Consider the following 20,313-nt stretch of genomic DNA (forward strand, 5'->3'; position numbering starts at 1 on the left):
AAAATAAGTTATGAATTTACTTATATTGCCAAGAGAACTTCTATAAATTAATATTTTCATATCAAGTATATTCTGCTAATTAATTTTAAAAATAGAAAAGACAACTGCATAATCTGGGTAATTGGAGGCAAATCCAAAAATCACAAGGAAGTGAATTTGTTTTCTGCCACTACTCTTCATCTTCCTACTTAAGAAAAATCTTGTAAGGAGAAAAACAAATATTAATCAAACTTCTAGTTGGACCCTACTTCGGTCAGGAGTTTTTCATACGCGTCCATTATGGATTTAGTAAACTTGAATTGTCCTCAAACTCAAAAATTTCACGTTTAAGCTTGCAATATTCGAGCTTGCATTTTCAAATTATTTCCTTAGGGAAGCGTAAAGATCATAGAAGGAGTGAAATATTATTGTGAGCAATGTGAATATAATTCAACACTTTGTGCTTCTCTCTATAGGTTTCGTCACCAAATACTTAACCCATATGGCAAAAATACAATAAGGCATCAGATGACTAATAGGAAGTAATTTCTTCTTTTATTGAGCTAGCTAAATAGAATTGACATACATTATTTTAGAAAACTTATACTACATTTTTAATTTAGATTCATCAACTAAAATACATTACTTCATAATATTTGTATAATTTTTGAAAAATTTATATTTATTGACATAGAATACACGCGCAACGCGCTGAGTTTCGGGTGCAGTCCTCTCCCCAAGTGGAATTTCCTTTTTAGGAATTCTTCAAATAATGCAACTTGCTCCAGTTCTTCCGCCGTGGATTTCGTTGCATCTGTCTCTTCTGGATCGAACTTGGAAATATCTCGGCACCTGATAATATTCCGACGCATATGTTTTCGGGCTAAAAGCACGAAAGCCCTTAGCGAAATGTCATTTGCCTTGTTCACCCTCTAAAAATAAAGTTCACACTAGACAAAAGTCATTTAATTATTTCTCTAATAATTAAAAATATTTATTTAATAAATTCCCTAATATTTAGGGATACTCATTTAATTATTCTCCTACTATTTATGACTTTAATTTTCTATTTCTTTTAATTCTACAAGTCGTGCCTTTTCAAATCCATGTAGATTTAGTAGTGTTAAATTTCATGAACTTTTAATTACCACTATAAAAATTTCCCAAACTTTGTACTCCTTATATGTTTAAGATTGATCTTTTAATAAAATTTTCGTCACTTTCAAACCCCATTTAGTTTTAAATTTATGATAGTTTTTTACTTTCTACCTCCACTTAAATTTAGAAGTATTAAATTTCAAATACAATTTATCTTAGGAAAGTATTCGACCACTTTGTAACTCCTTTTAATTTTAGGAGGCTTTTTAAATAAAATTTTGACTCAATTAAATTTCAAGCACTTTCGTTTTGTACTAGGAAAGTTTCAACCACTTTGTACCCATTTTAGGTTTAGATTAATTTTTTTTATAAGTTATTAGGTAAAAAAATAAGCACTTTGAACTCCTTTTTGTTTTAGGAGTCTTTATTTTTACCTTACATAAATCTTTTCCTATTTCAATTATATATGTAATGCATATATAAACGAAGCTTTACTATTCTATTATTTTTATCATCAAAAATTGCATAGTTTTACTGTAGGAAGTGTCAAAAAAATTACAATGAACAAAATAGTTATTTAATTATTATTTTTAAATAGTTAGGACCTTAATTATTTCTTAAATATTTAGGACGTCAAAATTAATTAAGTTTTATGTATTAAATTTTTTCCTATTCTAATTATGTACTATACCTTATTTGTAAAAGAAAATCACTTTTTGAGATTTAGAAGCTTAAAAACCATATATTACAAATTGATATTAGGCTAAGGCACGTATGCCAAATGCCTTGAAATCATATTTTTAGTTTCGAACATCATTTTTAGGCTTCAGGGTCTTAATTATTATAGTTCTAAAACTTTTAAAGCGCGTAGGCACAAAATATATTTTTACCTTTCAATCTATGATATTTTTGTATAATGAAGCAAGTATTCAAACAAATTAAAGGAAGAACTACTAGAATAGATCAAAATTTTAAACATGGTTGACACAATTATCATTTAAAATTTTAATTTTTGTTAATTCTTATATTATAACGTAAACACATTTTTTGAATAATACTTATGTCGTTTTAAAAAAAAATTATTCTTATTAATACGAGGTAACGCCCAACGAACGTACAATAAGATGCAATGCACGTACTTTGCATCTATTGATACTATATTAAAAGCATGAATCTCCTTAGCAAAATTTTATTCGCATTTTTTATTCTTTAAAACAACTTTCATATTAGAAAAAAGCTATAATTTGATTAATCCTCTATTATTTAAAAATTTAATTATTATTTTAACTATATAGAACTCCTAATATATATAACTATACATCACCAACAAATTTTCTTTCGCATATTTCACATAAAACTTTACTCTCCAGAATATTCTTATTACATATATATATTTTTATCTAACATTAAATGTACATACAATATTTTACTCCTATGATTAATAATTTAGTAATTTACATGTATTTTTTTCCACAATAATATACATGCATACTTACTTTTAATATTCTTTATTTGTATCTACTTTAATGTCCATTATAATTTTACATAACTTGTTCTTTTACAAAAATTTTAATTAATTGACACGATAAATACGTGCAACGCACGTACCCTAAAGCTAGTTTTAGAAAAAAGAACAAACAAAGTGTAAAGATTTCCATTTGGTCCCTCACAGCTTGTTTGGATGATTGTTACCCATTATATCGTATCGTATTGTTACTTTAAATACAATGTTTGTTTTGATTGTTACTTAAATTTTATTGTGTAGTATCGTTATATCCGTCTTTACATAACGACGAAATGTGTCACTTTATATAACGACCAATTTGGTGTGATCGCGTCGTTACCTTATCTTTTTCTCTCAATCTCACCCTCTATTATTATTAAATTATTTTATTTTATCATTTATCATACCTTTTTATATAGTAATTTTACGTTGTATTATAATTTTTCTTTATAATATTGTAAGTTTATTCTTCATATTGGTGGTGCGTGATATCATGAAACTATAGTAAATGACACAATCTATCTAAATATTATATTTATGAAACAATACAATACCATAAAGATGATGAAACAATACAATACCATAAAGTGTGTAACAACCATCCAAACAAGCTGTCACGCGAAGGGCACATGGAATGACTGACTCCTCCTCCTACTTACGATTATTCCTGGTAAGTATGAGTAGTTAATAGTAACATCCAGAAAGTTTTCTCTTCTTCCCCCAAACTTGTACTGCTTGATTACATTCACTGTAAACTCACCTCATGCATTAAACCCTATTTTTCTCCATCCATCTTTGAGTCCATTTTTCGCTGGCGACGAATTGGAAAAACTGAATCAAATCTCAGCTATTAATGGCGGTTTCGGAGGAAGAATCCTCGTCTTCATCCTCTGCCGGTTGCAGCAGCAAGTCACGATCAGCTGCTCCTCGTGGCGCCTCTTATTTAGCTAAGACTGTTCTCAGAGGTAGTGTTGTTCTGCAAGTCGTTTATGGCCGTATCCGCTCTTCTACTTCGTACGACGTCGTTCTTGGCAAGGTAGCTCATTTTTTTAAACTTCATTTGCAGATTAGTTGTGTTAAATGTTAATTTCAATGTGTGATCATCTGCTTTGAAATTATTGGAATGAAATTGGCCAGGGCAGAGCAAAATTGATATAAAAAAAGACATATGGCTGACTCCAGTTGCTTTTCTTACGGGATTGCTTAATGTAGATAAGGACTATCAATCCTTTAGATTTAAAGTTTCTAAATATAATTCGAATGAATACTTATATATCTGAAAGTATTTTGTAATGGAATAAGGATGATTATTTCAAAGAGGAGGTTAGGCTTCCACTTCCCCTCCTATATATATTTATCTTTTGGATATTAATATACTCGTAAGGCGCAGGCTAACCTCCCGTCTTTAAGGATGTATTAACTTAAAGAAAAAAATGATTACTATGTGATTGGGGGCATAGTTGATTGATTTAATTTTATTTGAAATTAGATTAAAATCGTGAAACGTAAGCTTGTAAAATAGCTAGACCAAATTTAATTAATGGAGTCTTCTAGTGACATTATGAAATTGAACCCATATGGCAGAAAGCATAAGCATTGGGTACGTATGTTGTGCTCAGATTCTACCGATCGATGCATAGCCCAATTTTTCTTTTATATGCACGTGTAACTATTTGGGCTGCCAGGTGCTCTTTCTGTAGTCTCTCCCCCCCCCCCCCCGTGTTCTATTTGAAGCAAGTGGGTTGCACCAATGGTCAATAACCTGGAAGTCTGCACCACTATTCCTTTTTATGAATCTTACAAACCCCATTGCGAGCCTCTCTTCTCCTTTTGATGCTTGAAAGGGTTATGAGAGGAAAGTCACGATTTAAATCTTTATATCAATACGAATTCAACCATGATCTAGTTATTTTGTGGGATAATTAGAGGGAAGAAGTGGAATAGCCGTATGTAGAAGGTTGTATTATCATAGTTTCAGGAGTAAGAAATAGTGTTTGCTTTATCAAAAAAAGAAAGAAAAAGAAATAGAGTTTAAGTTTGTAGATTAAGTTTTTAAGGAATGTTGTAATAGTATGTTGTGACTTTCTTCTTTTCACTTACATATTCAATCTCTAGAAGAAAGTTTTCTTTTTTCTTTTTTTTTTCATTATGTTTTATGGAACCTGGTGGTATCGGTTTGTCAATTTTCTATCATAGATTCGTAGAGACGTACCTCAGAGGGTTTTGGCAATCTCACTAAGCTCCTTTGCCTTACAATAATGCCAAAAGCTTTCGATAATTTTGTCTCCTCTTGATGAAAATTTTATTGGTCAAGTGTTTTGGTCCAAAAATAAAATTGGCCTACTCCCATTATGATTTTTGGCCTGTGACACCTATTAGAAATTAGTTTTTTCCGAAATATAGTACTATGTCAAACTTATTAGTACTAAGAAAGTCTATCTACCATTCTCCATAGACAACTTACTTCCTTTAGTAAGTTTTTTTTTTTTGATGAAATAAGGTGTTCCATTAGAAAAAGGCAACAAGAAGTTGCAAAGTTACAGAAGTATTGAAATGCAGAAATAATAAGAATTGCAAATCCCTTTACAATGTCAATCTAAGACAAGGGAGCTAACAAAGTCCAGAAATTGGTCGGTGCTAATTACAACAATTAACTTAGTCCAACAAAAAAGAGATCCATAAACACCAAATAATAGCACCGGGGATCGTCAACTAGATTTTTTTGATGGTCTTATCAACTCTCCATAAACACCAGCTAATGTGTGCCTCTTTTATTCTGTGGCATGATCCAAATCTAGCCAAAAATGCAAAGGGACATATTCCAAAGGTCATTTGCCACTGGGCAGTGCAAAAACAGGTGGCTGACAGTTTTCGCATCTTCCAAACATAGATAACACCTATTGACCAGGTGGAAACCTCCTTTGTTGAGGTTGTTTTGTGTTAAGCAGGCCTCATTGAGGGCAATCCAGTTATGAAAAATAACTTTAATAGGTAGTTTGGTCTCCCTCATCTATGTTGCTCGGACTCTCTGAAAATGTGGCAGGATACGTGTCGGATCCTCCAAAAGTAGTGCATTTTTAAAGGATCCGACACGGGTGCGACTTCATTTTGGAGAGTCCGCGCAACATAGTCCCTCATTAGCCTCCAGGGCCATGCATCATTCACCTGGTTCAGAACCAATCTGTCTGTAGCATTCTTTTACTGTGAAGGTGCCCTTATTCCCGCAACATATGGTATTTGGTTGGCTCACATAAATATTATACCACTCCACTTTTGCTAGCATATCCATTATACCCAGTCCTGCACAACTCTTCTAAGATTAACCTCCTAGTTGCTAGATCTCTGACTCCCAAACCTCCATTGCATTTCGGCTGAATGACTTTATCCCACTTTATCAGATGAAACTTGTGGGTGTTGCTATTACCTTCCCCAAGGAAGTCCCTACTGGTTCTATCCAATTGCTTTAGCACCTTCCTTGGGATGGGGAACAATGACATGTAGTATGTTGGTGTGCTGTCAAGCACACTACTGATGAGAGTTAATTTGCCACCTACGTATATATATTGAAGCTGCCAGGAAGTTAATCTCTTCGCAAATTTTTCAATAACCCCATTCCATATCTCACAATTCTTGAATTTGGCACTCAGTGGTAGACCCAAGTATGTGGTAGGTAGAGTCCACCAATACTGCAACCTATAATGCCTCCGAGCTCCTCTACATTAGGCACATGATTAATAGGGTAAATTATACTTTTCAACACATTGACATGTAACCCTGACAAAGCTTCGAAGAGAAGAAGTGTGAGGTTCAGGTACATAACTTGTGATTTATCTGCCTCACGAAAGATCAAAGTTTCATCAGCATATAGCAGGTGAGAAATAGTGATTGAGTTCCCAATATTGGAGCCTACTCTGAATCCCTGAATCCACTGCATTTCTTTGGCCTTTTCCAGCATCGTGCTTAGTCCCTCCATGGCTAGAATGAACAAGAATGGGGAGAGTGGGTCTCCTTACCTGATCCCTTTTTGGGAGAGAAGAAACCCACTGGTTCTCTATTAACTAACACTGAGTACTTGACTGTTGAAATGCTGAATCTGATCCACCTTATCCATTTGTCTCCAAATCTCATCTTCCTCAGTATAGATATTAGATAGGACCAGTTCAGTTGGTCAACAACCTTCTCTATGTCCAACTTGCACATATGCCAGGATCCCCAGTTTTAATACTCCAATCTAAAGCCTCATTGGCTATAAGTGCTACATCAATGATCTATCTTTGTTCGATGTTCGATAAAGGCATTCTGATGATTGGAGACAAGTTTACACTTTATCGATAACCTTCTTCAACCTTTCTGCTAGCAGCTTGGCCACAATCTTATAAACACTTCCAACAAGACTTAGTAATTAAATTAGAGGAGCTTCCAGGTTGCTATCTGCGTACTGAAATCCCTTACCCAGCAGCCACCACCACCCGATTCCAGTAGTAGGAAGAGAAATCTACAAGATCAAGGTCAAATTGAGATCTGGTCTGCTGAATTTAACCTGACCTCACTGCACATTGAAGGTTTAAGTTCTTGTAGAGCATACATGCACTGCGCCTTGAAGCAAATGCAAATTGAACTTTCTGTTGTTTAGGGAATTAGTACCAGTGGAAGGAGGTCTCATTCTTAATTGTCTGAATAACAGTGTACCGACCAAAAAATGTCTTTAGCAGCGTTGGAGAGTAAAAATGACACATATATTTGTTGATATTCCCTATCAGGTAAGATCCGTTAATTGAATGATGGTCATATAAACTTTTATTTTCGCTCTTGGCGAATGTCTATAGGTTGAGCTTGCAATCAGAAGCTTGAATCTAAGCGTGAGATTTATTCACTCTATCAGTAACCAAGCTGGATTGGGTCTGTAGGAATTTGCCTTTTGTATCAGTTTTTGTTTGCTTGCTAAAAGACCTTTTCTTGAGGGTGGGGGGATTGGTTGGAGGTTGAGGCAATGTATTTGATGGGAGATGTTCTTTTCTTGATGAAGTAAGAGATATTATCAAAAGCATCAAGAAGATGCAAAATAGAGCATTGTGCAGGCGCTAATACAAAAGAGAGTTTGCTAGCCCTATTACAGATAATCCTATGCTAAGGATAGGGAGCAAACAAAATCCAAAAGTGACTCATGTGAGCTAAAGAGGGGAGAGATTACTCAAGCTACATAACAAAATTAAACAATTAGCCTTGAGGAAGTAAGTTGAGTTGATATTCCATCAAAACATCTTCTATTCCTTTCTGCCCAAATTGTCCAAAAGATACATCCAGGAATCATTTTCCAGATCTTTCTGATGGATTTATCAACTTTCCATAAGCTCCAGCTGCTGTAAGCATCTTTAATACTTTCTGGTGTCACCCAATTGAGTCCAAGCACTGAAATGAACATGTTCCAAATGTCTGAAGTTACTCAACGATGCAAAAAAAGGTGCCTGTTTGTTTCAAAATCTTGATGGCGCATGTAGCATCTGTTAACTGTGGGAATACTCCTTTTGCACAGATTGTCTTGAGTGAGGCAAGCTTCATTCAATGCAGTTCAACTGTGACAGATAACTTTAGGGGGTAGTTTTGTTTTACCGATAAGCTTCCAAGGCCAATTGTCCACCATTTCATTCTGGCTAGTGATGTGTCAGTATCCCTCTTTCACTGTCTAGATTCCTTTTGCTCTTGTTCCCCAAATGAGTTTATCTGGAACCTGCTCATTGGCCATACATCTTCCCAATCCGTCTAAGAGGCTGAGTAGTTCACCCAATTCCCAATCCTGCACATTCCTTCTGAGAATTGGATTCCAGGTGTTGTATGCTCTGTTCTGAGAGATAGTATAGTCACTTCTGCTTGCTATTTGATAGATATTTGAGAAGTCATTTTGCAAAGTTGAGTCCCCTAGCCAATTATCTTCCCAAAACTTGACATTTGCACCATTTCCTATCTGAAATCTGCTATTCTGTCGGAACTCTCCCCATAGTCTGATTATGTTTCTCCAAGGTCCAACCTCATGTGCTGGCTAGAGACTTTTGTGACCAGTTGCCTTGCATTCACCACTTTCTTTCAGGTTCCCTGATCTTCCTGTACATATCTCCACAGCCATTTCATGGGAGATGCTTTACTTGTAATTTTCATCCCTATCATCTGATCACGTTGATCTAACTTTCAGTATGTTACTTTTTGCTTGGTTTTCATCTCAAAATTATTGACAATCCCAGTGTTATCAAAGGCGAAAAGCGTAAAAAAGCTCTAAGTCCGTTGGGGCTTGAAGCGCAAAGCGCAAATAAAGCGTGGGCTTTAATGAAAAAAGGCGCAACGGGAGAAAAAGTAAAAATATGCATGTAGTTCAAGACTAATCATTTTAAGCATGAATAACCAATATATGGACAAAGAAATTGAAAAAAAAATTCACGATAAAGTGAAATATCAATTGTTTAAAGTCACCTTTTCAGGATTACACTCATTGGCAAGGAAAAGTATGCCTTAGAGCTTTGATGTGACACTGAAGCACACACAAAGCGAGGCGAAGCGCTCAACGTGTTTTGAGCCTCGCTTCAGGGCTTAAGCACGCTTTAAGCGCGCCTTTGACAACACTGGACAATCCATTAATAAGGCTCTCTTGTATCAAACAACCGGAAAAAACATACAAACTCACATGGGAATATCATTTATAGTTCAATTAATTACACTATCATAGTTACATTAAACAATTCTATGTTATAGAAGTTGTCATAATTTTTAGCCACCACCCAACCATTTTGCCCTCTGTTTGTATCTCTGAATCTTAAAATTTAGGTGTTGACGAATCTGGCTTCTAGATTGATACCCGTATTGGATGCTTGTATTGAGTCCATGTAACGTGACAACAAGTAAAGCTTAGATGCTTTAACCAATAGATGTTCTTGCTCAACCTTGTAGCTAACAATTTTGTTATCCTTCCTTTAGATGCTTTAACCAATAGATATTCCCAGTCAACCTTGTAGCTAGTATTGGTTTTTGCTGTTTTTTTTCCTATAAGGTAAGTATTGGTTTTTTGGCGTTTTGCATCCTTGTTTTTTGGTTTTTGGCGTTCGCATACTATCAGTTTTTATAAGGTATATGAAATTTTGTTAATTTGGAAACTCCCGTATACAAGCAGTTAGCCAAAGAAATAGAGAGCCAACATAAGAGATGTGGTTCTCTATAAATAACACCCAATATTGTATACTAAAAGGAGCCTTGTGGGTGCATAAAGGGGTCAACCAGGATTAATCTATTGTTCACTGCCTTGTATTTTATTAAAATATGTTTTTTAGTAGCACTTGCATGTTCTCTTGATTTCTAGATGAATTATAGTATCCTATGCTTATATAGCACGGGTGTGCTGCATGCTTAATTGCTTCTGATTGGATACTTTGCATATGGGCTTCAACATGTTGAATGTTAGCTACTCGGTTTACAGTTTTATTTAGCAAGTTTCAGCAAGTAATATGACAATGTATTTTGATGCAGGAAACATCTGTAGAGTTGGTGATTATAGATGAAGATGGAATTGTGCAATCTATCTGTGAGCAGCCTGTATTTGGCATAATAAAAGATATAGCTGTGCTGCCCTGGAATGAGAAGTTTCGTGCTGGAAGCCCGCAGGTGTCTTAGATTGCTCCTTTCAACTTATCCCTTATTTCTAAGATTCTATACTCATGGCATTTTCCTTTCACTTCTTTTAAATAGCTTTTGAGCAAGGATCTCCTGGTTGTTATTTCGGATTCAGGGAAGCTCTCAGTTCTCAGATTTTGCAATGAAATGCACAGGTTAATTGTTTCTCAACTTATCTTTTTCCTTTTATTTTTGTTACACATAAAAGGAGCAGTGAATTCTTCTTAAAATCTTGATTTAGCCAAGACAGTCATCCTTTTCATTAAAGGCGTACCTTTGCATTGTTCACATAGGTTTTTCGCTGTAACACATGTTCAACTTTCATCTCCTGGAAATCCAAGGCATCAAATTGGAAGGATGTTGGCTATTGATTCCAGGTAAGTTGTATTTTTGATGGACAAATGAAACTAATTAGATGGTTGGCAACAATTGAAACCAGTCACCTTCAGCTACTACCTAAAGATTCTTAGATGTCCATGTCGGTAATTTCTTATTCTGCCCTATGCAGTGGCTGTTTCATTGCTGCTAGTGCATATGAAGACAGATTGGCTCTTTTCTCCCGCTCTGCTTCAGCTGGCAGTGATATACTTGATAAGGTTAATATTTTTGCATACATTTCGTGCTAGATATGTATGCAACTTAACCGCTTGGATAGCTATGTTCTATTCTACTGATTTGTTTTAAATAATGATATTAGAGAATCTTTTGTCCCACTGACAATCAAGGGAAGATTGGGACTGCCAGTGGTTTCACCAGTATCTGTGGTACCATATGGAGCATGTGCTTCATCTCAACAGATGTTCGTCAACCAAATAAGGAGCACAATCCTGTATTGGCCATTCTTCTGAATAGGTAGGATGATGGATAAGTTCGCAAACATAATTAATTGTCAGATTCGCAATCGTTAAACTGGCTTTGTGATGGAAAGTGGGTTTTCTCTTTTGTAGTTGTATATGACAAATCATCATCTTCTAATTTCTGCTATGCTAGTATTGATATGATGTTTCAAATTTGGCCCTGCAGGAGGAGATCATATAGGACTGAGCTCATGTTGATAGAGTGGAATATGAAGGAGCATTCACTCCATGTAATATATCAGTATTCTGAACCTGGACCACTAGCACATCATATCATAGAAGTTCCTCATTCTTATGGAATCCTGTTAGTATTTCGTGCTGGGGATGCTATTGTGATGGACTTTAGAGATCCTCACAACCCTTGTTTTCTTTATCGAATAAGTTTAAATTTTACACCACCTTCAGTTGAGGAGCAGAATTTTGTAGAAGAGGCTATTAGAATTCCTGATATTATTGACGAAGACGGTATGTATAGCGTTGCTGCATCTGCATTGCTTGAGCTTAGCGACTTGAATAAAAATGACCCAATGAACATTGACGATGATAGCAATGTAAAACCGGGTTCAAATTTTGTCTGCTCATGGAGTTGGAATCCTGGAAATGAGCACAGTCCTAGGATGATATTTTGTGCTGATTCTGGAGAGCTTTTCCTGATTGATTTTTTATTTGATTCTGATGGCCTGAAAATATCTCTGTCTGATTGTCTTTACAAGACTCAACCTGCCAAGGCACTTTTGTGGGTGAGAGGTGGGTTTTTGGCAGTTATCATTGAGATGGGTGATGGGATGGTGTTAAAAGTTGAAGAGGGAAAACTTGTTTATAGAAGTCCAATCCAAAATATCGCACCAATATTGGATATGTCCGTTGTGGATTACCATGATGAGAAACATGATCAAATGTTTGCCTGCTGTGGGATGGCACCTGAAGGATCTTTACGAGTTATACGCAGTGGCATCAGCGTAGAGAAATTGTTGAAAACTGCTCCTATTTATCAGGGTATTACTGGAACTTGGACAGTGAAAATGAAAATGGCTGATTCTTATCATTCTTTCCTTGTACTATCATTTGTTGAAGAGACCAGGGTTCTATCTGTTGGTGTGAGCTTTTCTGATGTAACTGACTTCATGGGTTTCCAGCCGGATGTTTGCACGTTGGCTTGTGGTCTTGTGGGCGATGGTTTACTGGTGCAAATCCACCAGACTGCTGTGAGACTGTGTGTACCTACTATTGCGGCACATCCAGATGGTATTGATTCGTCATCACCAACTTTCACCTCATGGTCCCCTGATAATATGACAATAAGCCTCGGAGCTGTTGGGCCTAATTTGATAGTTGTTGCAACTTCCAGTCCATGCTTCTTATTTATTCTTGGCATCAGGACCTTATCAGCCCATCATAAAGAAATATACCAGATGAAACATGTGAGATTGCAAGATGAACTATCCTGCATTTCAATCCCCCGGCTTGAGCAAAAACCTTTTATATCTAAAACTAGTCATACAAATGGAGTTCCTTTGGATTCTCTTCCATCCGGATTGGACATTAGTAACACCTTCATTATTGGTACACATAAGCCTTCTGTGGAAGTTCTATCATTTACTTCTGATAAAGGCGTGAATGTTCTTGCCATTGGATCTATAACCTTAACAAACACTCTTGGAACAACCATAAGTGGCTGCATTCCTCAAGATGTAAGACTTGTACTCGTTGATCGGCTTTATGTTCTTTCAGGATTAAGGAACGGTATGCTACTCAGATTTGAGTGGCCCTCCACCTCGATAGTTGCCTCACTTGAGTCGCCTGGCCTTCAAACTTTTGACAATTCTTGTATGGCTAATTCCAGTGGTTCCTCAATTTTTGCATCTCAGAATTTTAGAACTCAACCTATGCAAGTGTCCAGTTTATTGGCTAAGACGAAGGATTCTCCTGTTTATCTGCAATTAGTTGCAGTTCGTCGGATTGGCATCACTCCTGTTTTTCTCGTTCCATTGAATGACTCTCTTGATGCTGATGTGATCGCTCTAAGCGATAGGCCCTGGTTATTGCAAACTGCAAGGCATAGCCTCTCGTATACTTCAATCTCTTTTCCACCTTCCACACATGTTACTCCAGTCTGCTCACCTGAATGTCCCAAGGGAATTATCTTTGTTGCTGAAAACAGTCTTCATTTGGTAAGAGAAAAGCCTCATTATTGTTAACAGAGCTCAACATTGGTACATCACCTCCCTAGTTGCACTTGGAGTAGGATTTCTTCTCGGTGTTCTCATATGCGGTTGATGGCGGATATTCAATGGCACTTTATTCATGCCACTTCCGTTTGCATGACCTTCCCCCCCCCCCCCTCCCCCTTTTCCAAACACACACACACACATCACACCCAAAAAAAGAAGAAAATAATAGAGAATGAAAACTAAAGAAGCGAAAAGCAAAGGATGGAATGAGGGAGGTTGACTGTGTTTAGTTGTATATATCGATCTTGGTCTTTTTACACCTTTAATAGTCAGTCAAAGTGGTCCTCTATTTTCTTGTTTCAGGTGGAGATGGTGCCTAGTAAACGGCTTAATGTGCAGAAATTTCATTTTGGCGGCACTCCTCGAAAGGTTCTATATCATAGTGACAGCAGGTTGTTGCTTGTATTACGGACTGATCTCAGTGATGATTTATGTTCATCTGATGTCTGTTGCGTAGATCCTCTCAGCGGATCGGTGTTGTCTTCCTTTAAGTTTGAGCCAGGGGAGATTGGAAAATGCATGGAGTTGGTAAAAGTTGGATACGAACAAGTTCTTGTTGTTGGAACTAGTCTCTCTACTGGTTCAGCTATAATGCCTAGTGGTGAAGCTGAAAGGTAGTGCCATCCGCCAGTTATAACATTTTACTTCCATAAATCTACAAAGCATACATTGTTTTTGCTTATATTTTCTTTCCCAATAATCTATCTTATCTGGGTAGATCTTTGTTTGTGTGAAGTGTATGAATGAATTGCATGTTTTTGTATTATTTTAATAAAGATACTTTTTACAGCACAAAGGGCCGTCTAATAGTTCTTTGCATCGAGCAAATGCAAAACTCGGATAGTGGGTCAATTGCATTTTCTTCAAGGGCTGGATCGTCTTCTCAACGGACTTCACCTTTCCGTGAGATTGGTGGATATGCCGCTGAGCAGCTGTCTAGCAGTAGTCTTTGTAGCAGTCCTGACGATAACAGCTGTGACGGGATTAAACTTGAGGAAAGTGAGGCATGGCACTTAAGATTAGGTTATTCAACCACCTGGCCTGGAATGGTGCTTGCAGTCTGCCCATACCTTGATCGTTATTTCTTGGCCTCTGCGGGCAACTGTGTACGTTGAAATAACTCTCATATACTGACTTTCTCGCAAAGTTAGTGTTACTTCTTACTAAAATATATTTCATGCTTCCCGCAGTTTTATGTTTGTGGTTTTCCAAATGATAATGCTCAAAGAGTCAGACGCTTAGCAGTAGGGAGAACTCGTTTCATGATCATGACTCTTACTGCACACTTCACTAGAATTGCTGTTGGTGATTGCCGTGATGGTGTCCTCTTCTATTCGTATCAAGAGGTAAGTAGCTAGAGTAGGTTTTTAAAAAAAAAGGCTGCGTACACACTGCCCTCCCCAGACCCCATGTATGGGATTAAGCTGGGTTTGTTGTTGTTGTATGTTTTGTTGGGAATTGGTTGTTTGTATTCCATTATGGGGCTGGAAATTTGGAAATCCTCTTTCTAGGTTGTAGTTTGCATGGGACATGTAAATACTTGTACCAGATATTACCACCTTGCGTCTATGTTGCTCGGACTCTCCGAAAATGTGGCCGGATACGTGTCGGATCCTCCAAAAGTAGTGCATTTTTGAAGGATCCGACACGGGTGCGGCTACATTTTGGAGAGTCCGCGCAACATAGCCTTGCGTTGGTAGGTTTGGAAATTTTGTTGCCTTACAAGCCATCTTCTTCTGTCTTGTGATCAGGATGCGAGAAAACTAGAGCAAGTTTACTGTGACCCTGTCCAGAGGTTAGTTGCTGATTGCACTCTTATGGATGTAGACACAGCTGCTGTTTCAGATCGAAAGGGGAGTCTATCCATTTTATCATGTTTGAATCACTCAGAAGGTAAATTCAACTTGCAATATCTATGTAAACTCCAAATTCTAAAATACAACTGCATAGGAAAAGAAAGATCAGGATCTCTGTTCATATTTAATGCCTTATGATTACCTTTTCTGCTGTTTTCACTAGCTGAGATTCTTATGGCATATCCTCATCATTTTCTTTCTCATACTTCTCTTCCTCTAATAACTATTTGTAATTTAAATCCTTTACTTGTTTTTTGAAAATATGGCTTTGTTTTACAGATAATTCCAGTCCAGAATGCAATCTAGCTCTAACTTGTTCATTCTACATGGGTGAGATAGCTATGAGAGTTCGAAAGGTAAGCATTTGGCTGGAGCCGTTCAGTTTTGGATGATGGGTTTAGACCATACTTGTCAAAGATGATAACCTTTACACCCTATAATGCACCTTCTAATGAACCCTCTTCTTATTTTTTCCTTATGAAATAGTATAAATGACATAGACAACAATATATTTGTCAGTGGAAAGCAGGTGCACTTTCCTATAGGAGATAATTGTTGGATGCCTTATGGTGTTTGTGGTCCAGAAAGTAGATACAATGCATATCATAGGATATATAGAAGATGGCAAATCTGACACAGGCGTGAACCACAGAACTTGTGATAGACCCGAAAATTTGATTGTAGCTGATATTATTCTCTTAGATGATGCCCCAAGCTGAGAAAAAACAAGTATGGTGTTCAGTGGTGACACGGGTGAGGTTATGAGTATTGAAAAATTTCCTCGGTTCTGATTTTGGTGCTTGAGGGAGATGGAGAGAACAAAATTCTTTTCAACTCTTTCCATCTATAGCAAATTATCTGATTTCATCGATTATCTGTTTTTCGCTTTACCAATTGTATTCCTTATTATATATTTAAGTTAATAGTATTCAACTATAATTTCCAAAGAAAACTAATAATTCATAATTCTTATACTTCTTCTTAATCAATCATTTAAGTTGAATTTAATTTTTTTACATATTTAAGCTTAGGTTAAAATAAAATCAATACTCGAGCACCTTCACTTTATTTGAAAAAAAAAAAAACAATACTCCTATATTTAGTGATATTGGCTTCACTTGATTTTGTAAGAAGTCTTAAATGATTTGATGGAATAGGATATGAACTTTGATGATTTGGGACAAAATCGTTAACAGTTGATGGAATGGGATATGAACTTTGATGATTTGGGACAAAATGCTGCAGCATTATCACCTTGGCTTTGTTTTGGTGGCAGCCTCAATTGATTTGAGAATTATTATTTGTTGCAGGGGTCATTCTCTTATAAACTTCCAGCAGATGATGCACTTAAGGGCTGTCAAGTTGCCAGCAATGTCGGTGACATATCACAAAATAGTATCATGGCTAGTACACTTTTAGGGAGCATAATTATTTTCATTCCTCTTACTAGGTATTTCACAATTATCCTGTCAAACTTACTGTTCATGTTACCTGAAAAATTTAGTTCATCTTCACCTTCGTGGGATGTGCTTCGTCATTCTTCGACTCTTTGTGCCTTTTATTTCACTATTTACATGCATTTTTTAGTTTGTTATTCTAGTGTCTGAGCTGCAAACTTAGGATATGACTATCATCTGATAATAACATTTGGGTGGTTGCTTTTGCTCCTCGGTGACAATCAGCTTAGTCTCTTCATCAAGATGTTAAATAATTAATATATGCATTTATAGCTGTCTCAGCATGTTGACTCTACTGGAGTATTAGAATGCCAGTTTTTGGACTTCTCGTGATTCGTGACATTTAAACTGATTGAATTCAACTACTCTTTTGAACGGCTAGTGTCGGGCAACCCGAGTTAGATGTTCCTGCTTTGTAGTTGGTTTAGGAGTTCTTAGTCTCTGTAAGTATTATCTGGTGTTTTTTTCCCCTTCCTACCCCACTCCTTGCTGTCCTGCAGAAGTGGGAGGGAAAACAGTGACTGGGAAATTGGAAAGCAAGTGGTCATAAGTAGTTTCTGGAGTGTATTTACACTGTTTTATTTCGGGGACATCCGATAAAATTGGAATGATAGAGAGAAGATTAGCATGGCCCTTGCACAAGGATGACACGCACAAATCGAGAAATATTTCATGATTTAAATTGAAAATGTATATGATTTTCAAAAAGCTTCCGGTCAGATTGATTTTCATGCATATGGTTGGGGTACATCATACGGTTTGGTTCATTCGGGTGGGGTAGTGTGCTGGGTGCCAATCACGTGTATTTGGGTAGTGACATTAAAATAGGAGATGGGTAAGTTGGTACAAAAAGAGAATTACTCCTAACATGGATCAAATGTTGAAGTATTTTAATTGAATGCCAAAATGCAGTGTTTTCAATTGGCTATCTATTTTCTCTGCATAGAAGATATTGTTAAACTACCTCTGAAGAAATTTACTTTCTCATAGGGAGGAATATGATCTCTTAGAAGCGGTACAGGCTAGGCTTGTCATCCATCCATTGACTGCTCCTATATTGGGAAATGACCACGCTGAATTTCGCTGTCGTGGGAGTCTGGTAAGGATCTATTTTTCTTATTTTAGATGTAAACTGTTTTGAAGTTCTTTTTTTATAATTTTTTTTAAAGAAGTTCTTATTTAATTCCGGCTTTTACAAGGTGAAGTTTCTAATCAAGCCTGATGATTTTTTATGAAAAAGAATTGTCATTAGATAAGACTATTATGTTAGATAGTGATGTCTCACACTCTTGTAAAAGAATTGTCATTAGCCTTTGGCTATTTAAAGCTTTTGCTTTGTTCAAGTATAATGCTACAATTCACATGCTGCTCATTGTGCTCATGTCAGAGGAGTGCAAATAGAATGTCCCAATAAGCATGTGAACAAGGACAACGGGACATATAGCGTAGTGGAAAGGACCATTCACCTCCTGCCATGTGGCGGTTCAAGCCACCTAGGGAAAAAGTGGGAAAAGGCCATTGGTGAATGTTGTCTCCTAAGGGGTGGAGGGGTTACTGGAGTAGGATTTTCCATATCACACAAGAAAAAAAAATGGAAATGCAAACAAGAGGAATCTGTGACTACAGTCTTTCACTCTTGCTCTCTATAGTTCTCGTTTTCCTTGACAAGGTGTTTTAGGTTTGCATTGCAGAAACTAGAGGGCCATGCTTTTTATGATTGATGTTTAAGTATCTGCCTGAAACTGTCACTCATTATTCTTTGTGCCGGTATTTTGCCTTTTCCAATTATAGGCTAGGGCACCTAAAGCTCTGGATGGTGATATGCTTGCTCAGTTCTTGGAGCTTACTAGTATGCAACAAGAAGCTGTATTAGCATTGCCTCTTGGTGCACAAAACACGATTACGTTCAATTCAAAGCAATCTCCTCCTCCAATTACTGTCAATCAGGTTGTGCGGCTGCTAGAACGTGTTCATTATGCCCTGAACTGAATATGTTCTGATGCTTTGAGAGCTGTAAACTTGGACTTCCATTGACTGCCAATCATGTGGCCTTACAGCCTTCCTCCAGATGATTGCCAGTGCGAAGGCCATCTTTTCATATTCTTGGAAGCAAGATGATTGCGATTGACACATGATGTTTGAAGCTGGATCAAATATCGTGCCCAGGCCAGGCTATTCTGCTTTGTTTTGGCTTTTTTTTTGGGGGGGGGGGGGTGCAGAATTAGTTTTGCTGGTTGTCTTCTGTGATCATTGTCCGTACACAGTTTTGTACGGCAATCTTTTAGTTTACCTGAGATGCCTTTGCTTCTCGACAGGAGCACGGGGTGTTTTTTTTTGGGGGTGGGGTGGGGGGGGGGTGGGGGGGGACTCTTCTGTATAATATGGGCTCCAGTAGGTTCAGTTAATTGTAAATATATCTAATACCACAGAATTCTTGTCGAGAACTTTTTTCTTATTCACATGCCTCATTGCGCAAACATTTGCCATTTGCCTCCTTTATTCTTTTACCCTTTCTGCTGCTGTTTTTATATTGTCCTCTGGAAGCAACAAATGGTTGTATTTCACGTTGGCATGATTTTGCCAGTTTAGATTTTTAATCTTTTTTCTGGTTGAAATGCTAGAGCCCCCAGTGTAGAACAGAGTATTGAAATCAGAATGCTAAGTGATTTCTTTCTATTTGTATAGGCGTTGCTGTGCAACATTACTCAATGGAGTACTTGTATTAGTGGGAGGTAGCAAGAATACCCAGTAAAATAGTCGAACTGTGCGGGGGGGGGGGGAGGGGAGGGGGAGAAACAGAGGCCTTGATTTAATTGGTCAAAGTAGTAAATTATTGCTCTGCTTCATGTAGGGGTGGTCATGACCCCTTTTGTTAGTGATGAACTGAAAACAGGAATTGCAAGAGTAGGAATGGAATTGAATGCAAGGCTTTTTACGTATCAAAACGAATAAATGATCATATATAGAGGATGTGATAGACTCATTAAATTCAAAAGGCTGACAATTGACAAGTTCAAATTGCATTGCGTGGCAGAGAAGTTGGGTAGTTAGCAGTTGGATGTATTTTGATGGCCTTAATTACAGGCTACAACTAAAGCTTTTTGGGGTCAATAATTAAGGTGATACACAATTTATCTCCCCGCTTTGATCTAGGTATTTATCAGTACGAGTGTTCCAAGCGGACTGGAAAATACTAAATGCCGATGACGCTAAGAAAAATGCAAATAGAGATGTTTGCTATAAACAAAATTAACTAGGAATTTGCTGCAAGCATTGGCATATGCTATATGGAAATGTGAAACATCAAAATGCATCTAATGACTAGATCTCGTTGCTTGATATCGTATTCATCAACAAAAATTACGATTCAGTGAATTGGTTGTCACGTCTGACAAAATCTTAGCTAGGAATCAGCATGAAACTCGGACGTCATTCAAATTCAGGCAAAATGCGAGCCCTGGATGTAAGACCATGCTGTGAACATCTTCTCTCCTATACTAACATAGATTCTAGACCATTTCAAGAAATTATGGTCCTTTTCATAGTGTAGTTGAGACCATTTCCATGAATGCAAAAATGTATTTAATCTGATGAAATGCTCACTAAATTTACGTAAATGTAGTTTTTAAATACTCCCTCCAGTCCACTTTTAAGTGATTTTTTGGTCTTTTTTTTTTG

General features: G+C 36.9%; 1 protein-coding gene and 1 non-coding gene across 2 annotated transcripts; both read left to right on the forward strand.

Moving 5' to 3' along the window:
• Window positions 1-3,209: 3,209 nt before the first annotated feature.
• Window positions 3,210-19,123, forward strand: LOC104230287 (uncharacterized). The gene is made up of 15 exons (XM_009783050.2): window positions 3,210-3,617; window positions 10,091-10,225; window positions 10,310-10,389; window positions 10,528-10,611; window positions 10,743-10,830; window positions 10,932-11,086; window positions 11,258-13,262; window positions 13,626-13,936; window positions 14,113-14,428; window positions 14,513-14,668; window positions 15,074-15,215; window positions 15,458-15,534; window positions 16,489-16,628; window positions 17,626-17,734; window positions 18,427-19,123. Exons 1-15 carry the CDS (start codon window positions 3,435-3,437, stop codon window positions 18,622-18,624), a joined length of 4,179 nt encoding a protein of 1,392 aa, XP_009781352.1. The 5' UTR covers window positions 3,210-3,434; the 3' UTR covers window positions 18,625-19,123.
• Window positions 17,211-17,315, forward strand: LOC138884501 (U6 spliceosomal RNA). Its single transcript, XR_011404682.1, has one exon. It is a non-coding gene; the product is annotated as a U6 spliceosomal RNA (small nuclear RNA).
• Window positions 19,124-20,313: the final 1,190 nt, after the last annotated feature.

This window comes from Nicotiana sylvestris, chromosome 12 (genome assembly GCF_000393655.2).
Source record: "Nicotiana sylvestris chromosome 12, ASM39365v2, whole genome shotgun sequence".
NCBI lineage: Eukaryota > Viridiplantae > Streptophyta > Magnoliopsida > Solanales > Solanaceae > Nicotiana > Nicotiana sylvestris.

Coding starts and splice junctions, on each gene's coding strand:
- LOC104230287 (XM_009783050.2), top strand. CDS start 3,435: ATGGCGGTTTCGGAGGAAGAATCCTCGTCTTCATCCTCTGCCGGTTGC. Junction 10,390..10,527: donor TTTTGCAATGAAATGCACAG/GTTAATTGTTTC, acceptor TTGTTCACATAG/GTTTTTCGCTGTAACACATG. Junction 14,429..14,512: donor TGGCCTCTGCGGGCAACTGT/GTACGTTGAAAT, acceptor TGCTTCCCGCAG/TTTTATGTTTGTGGTTTTCC.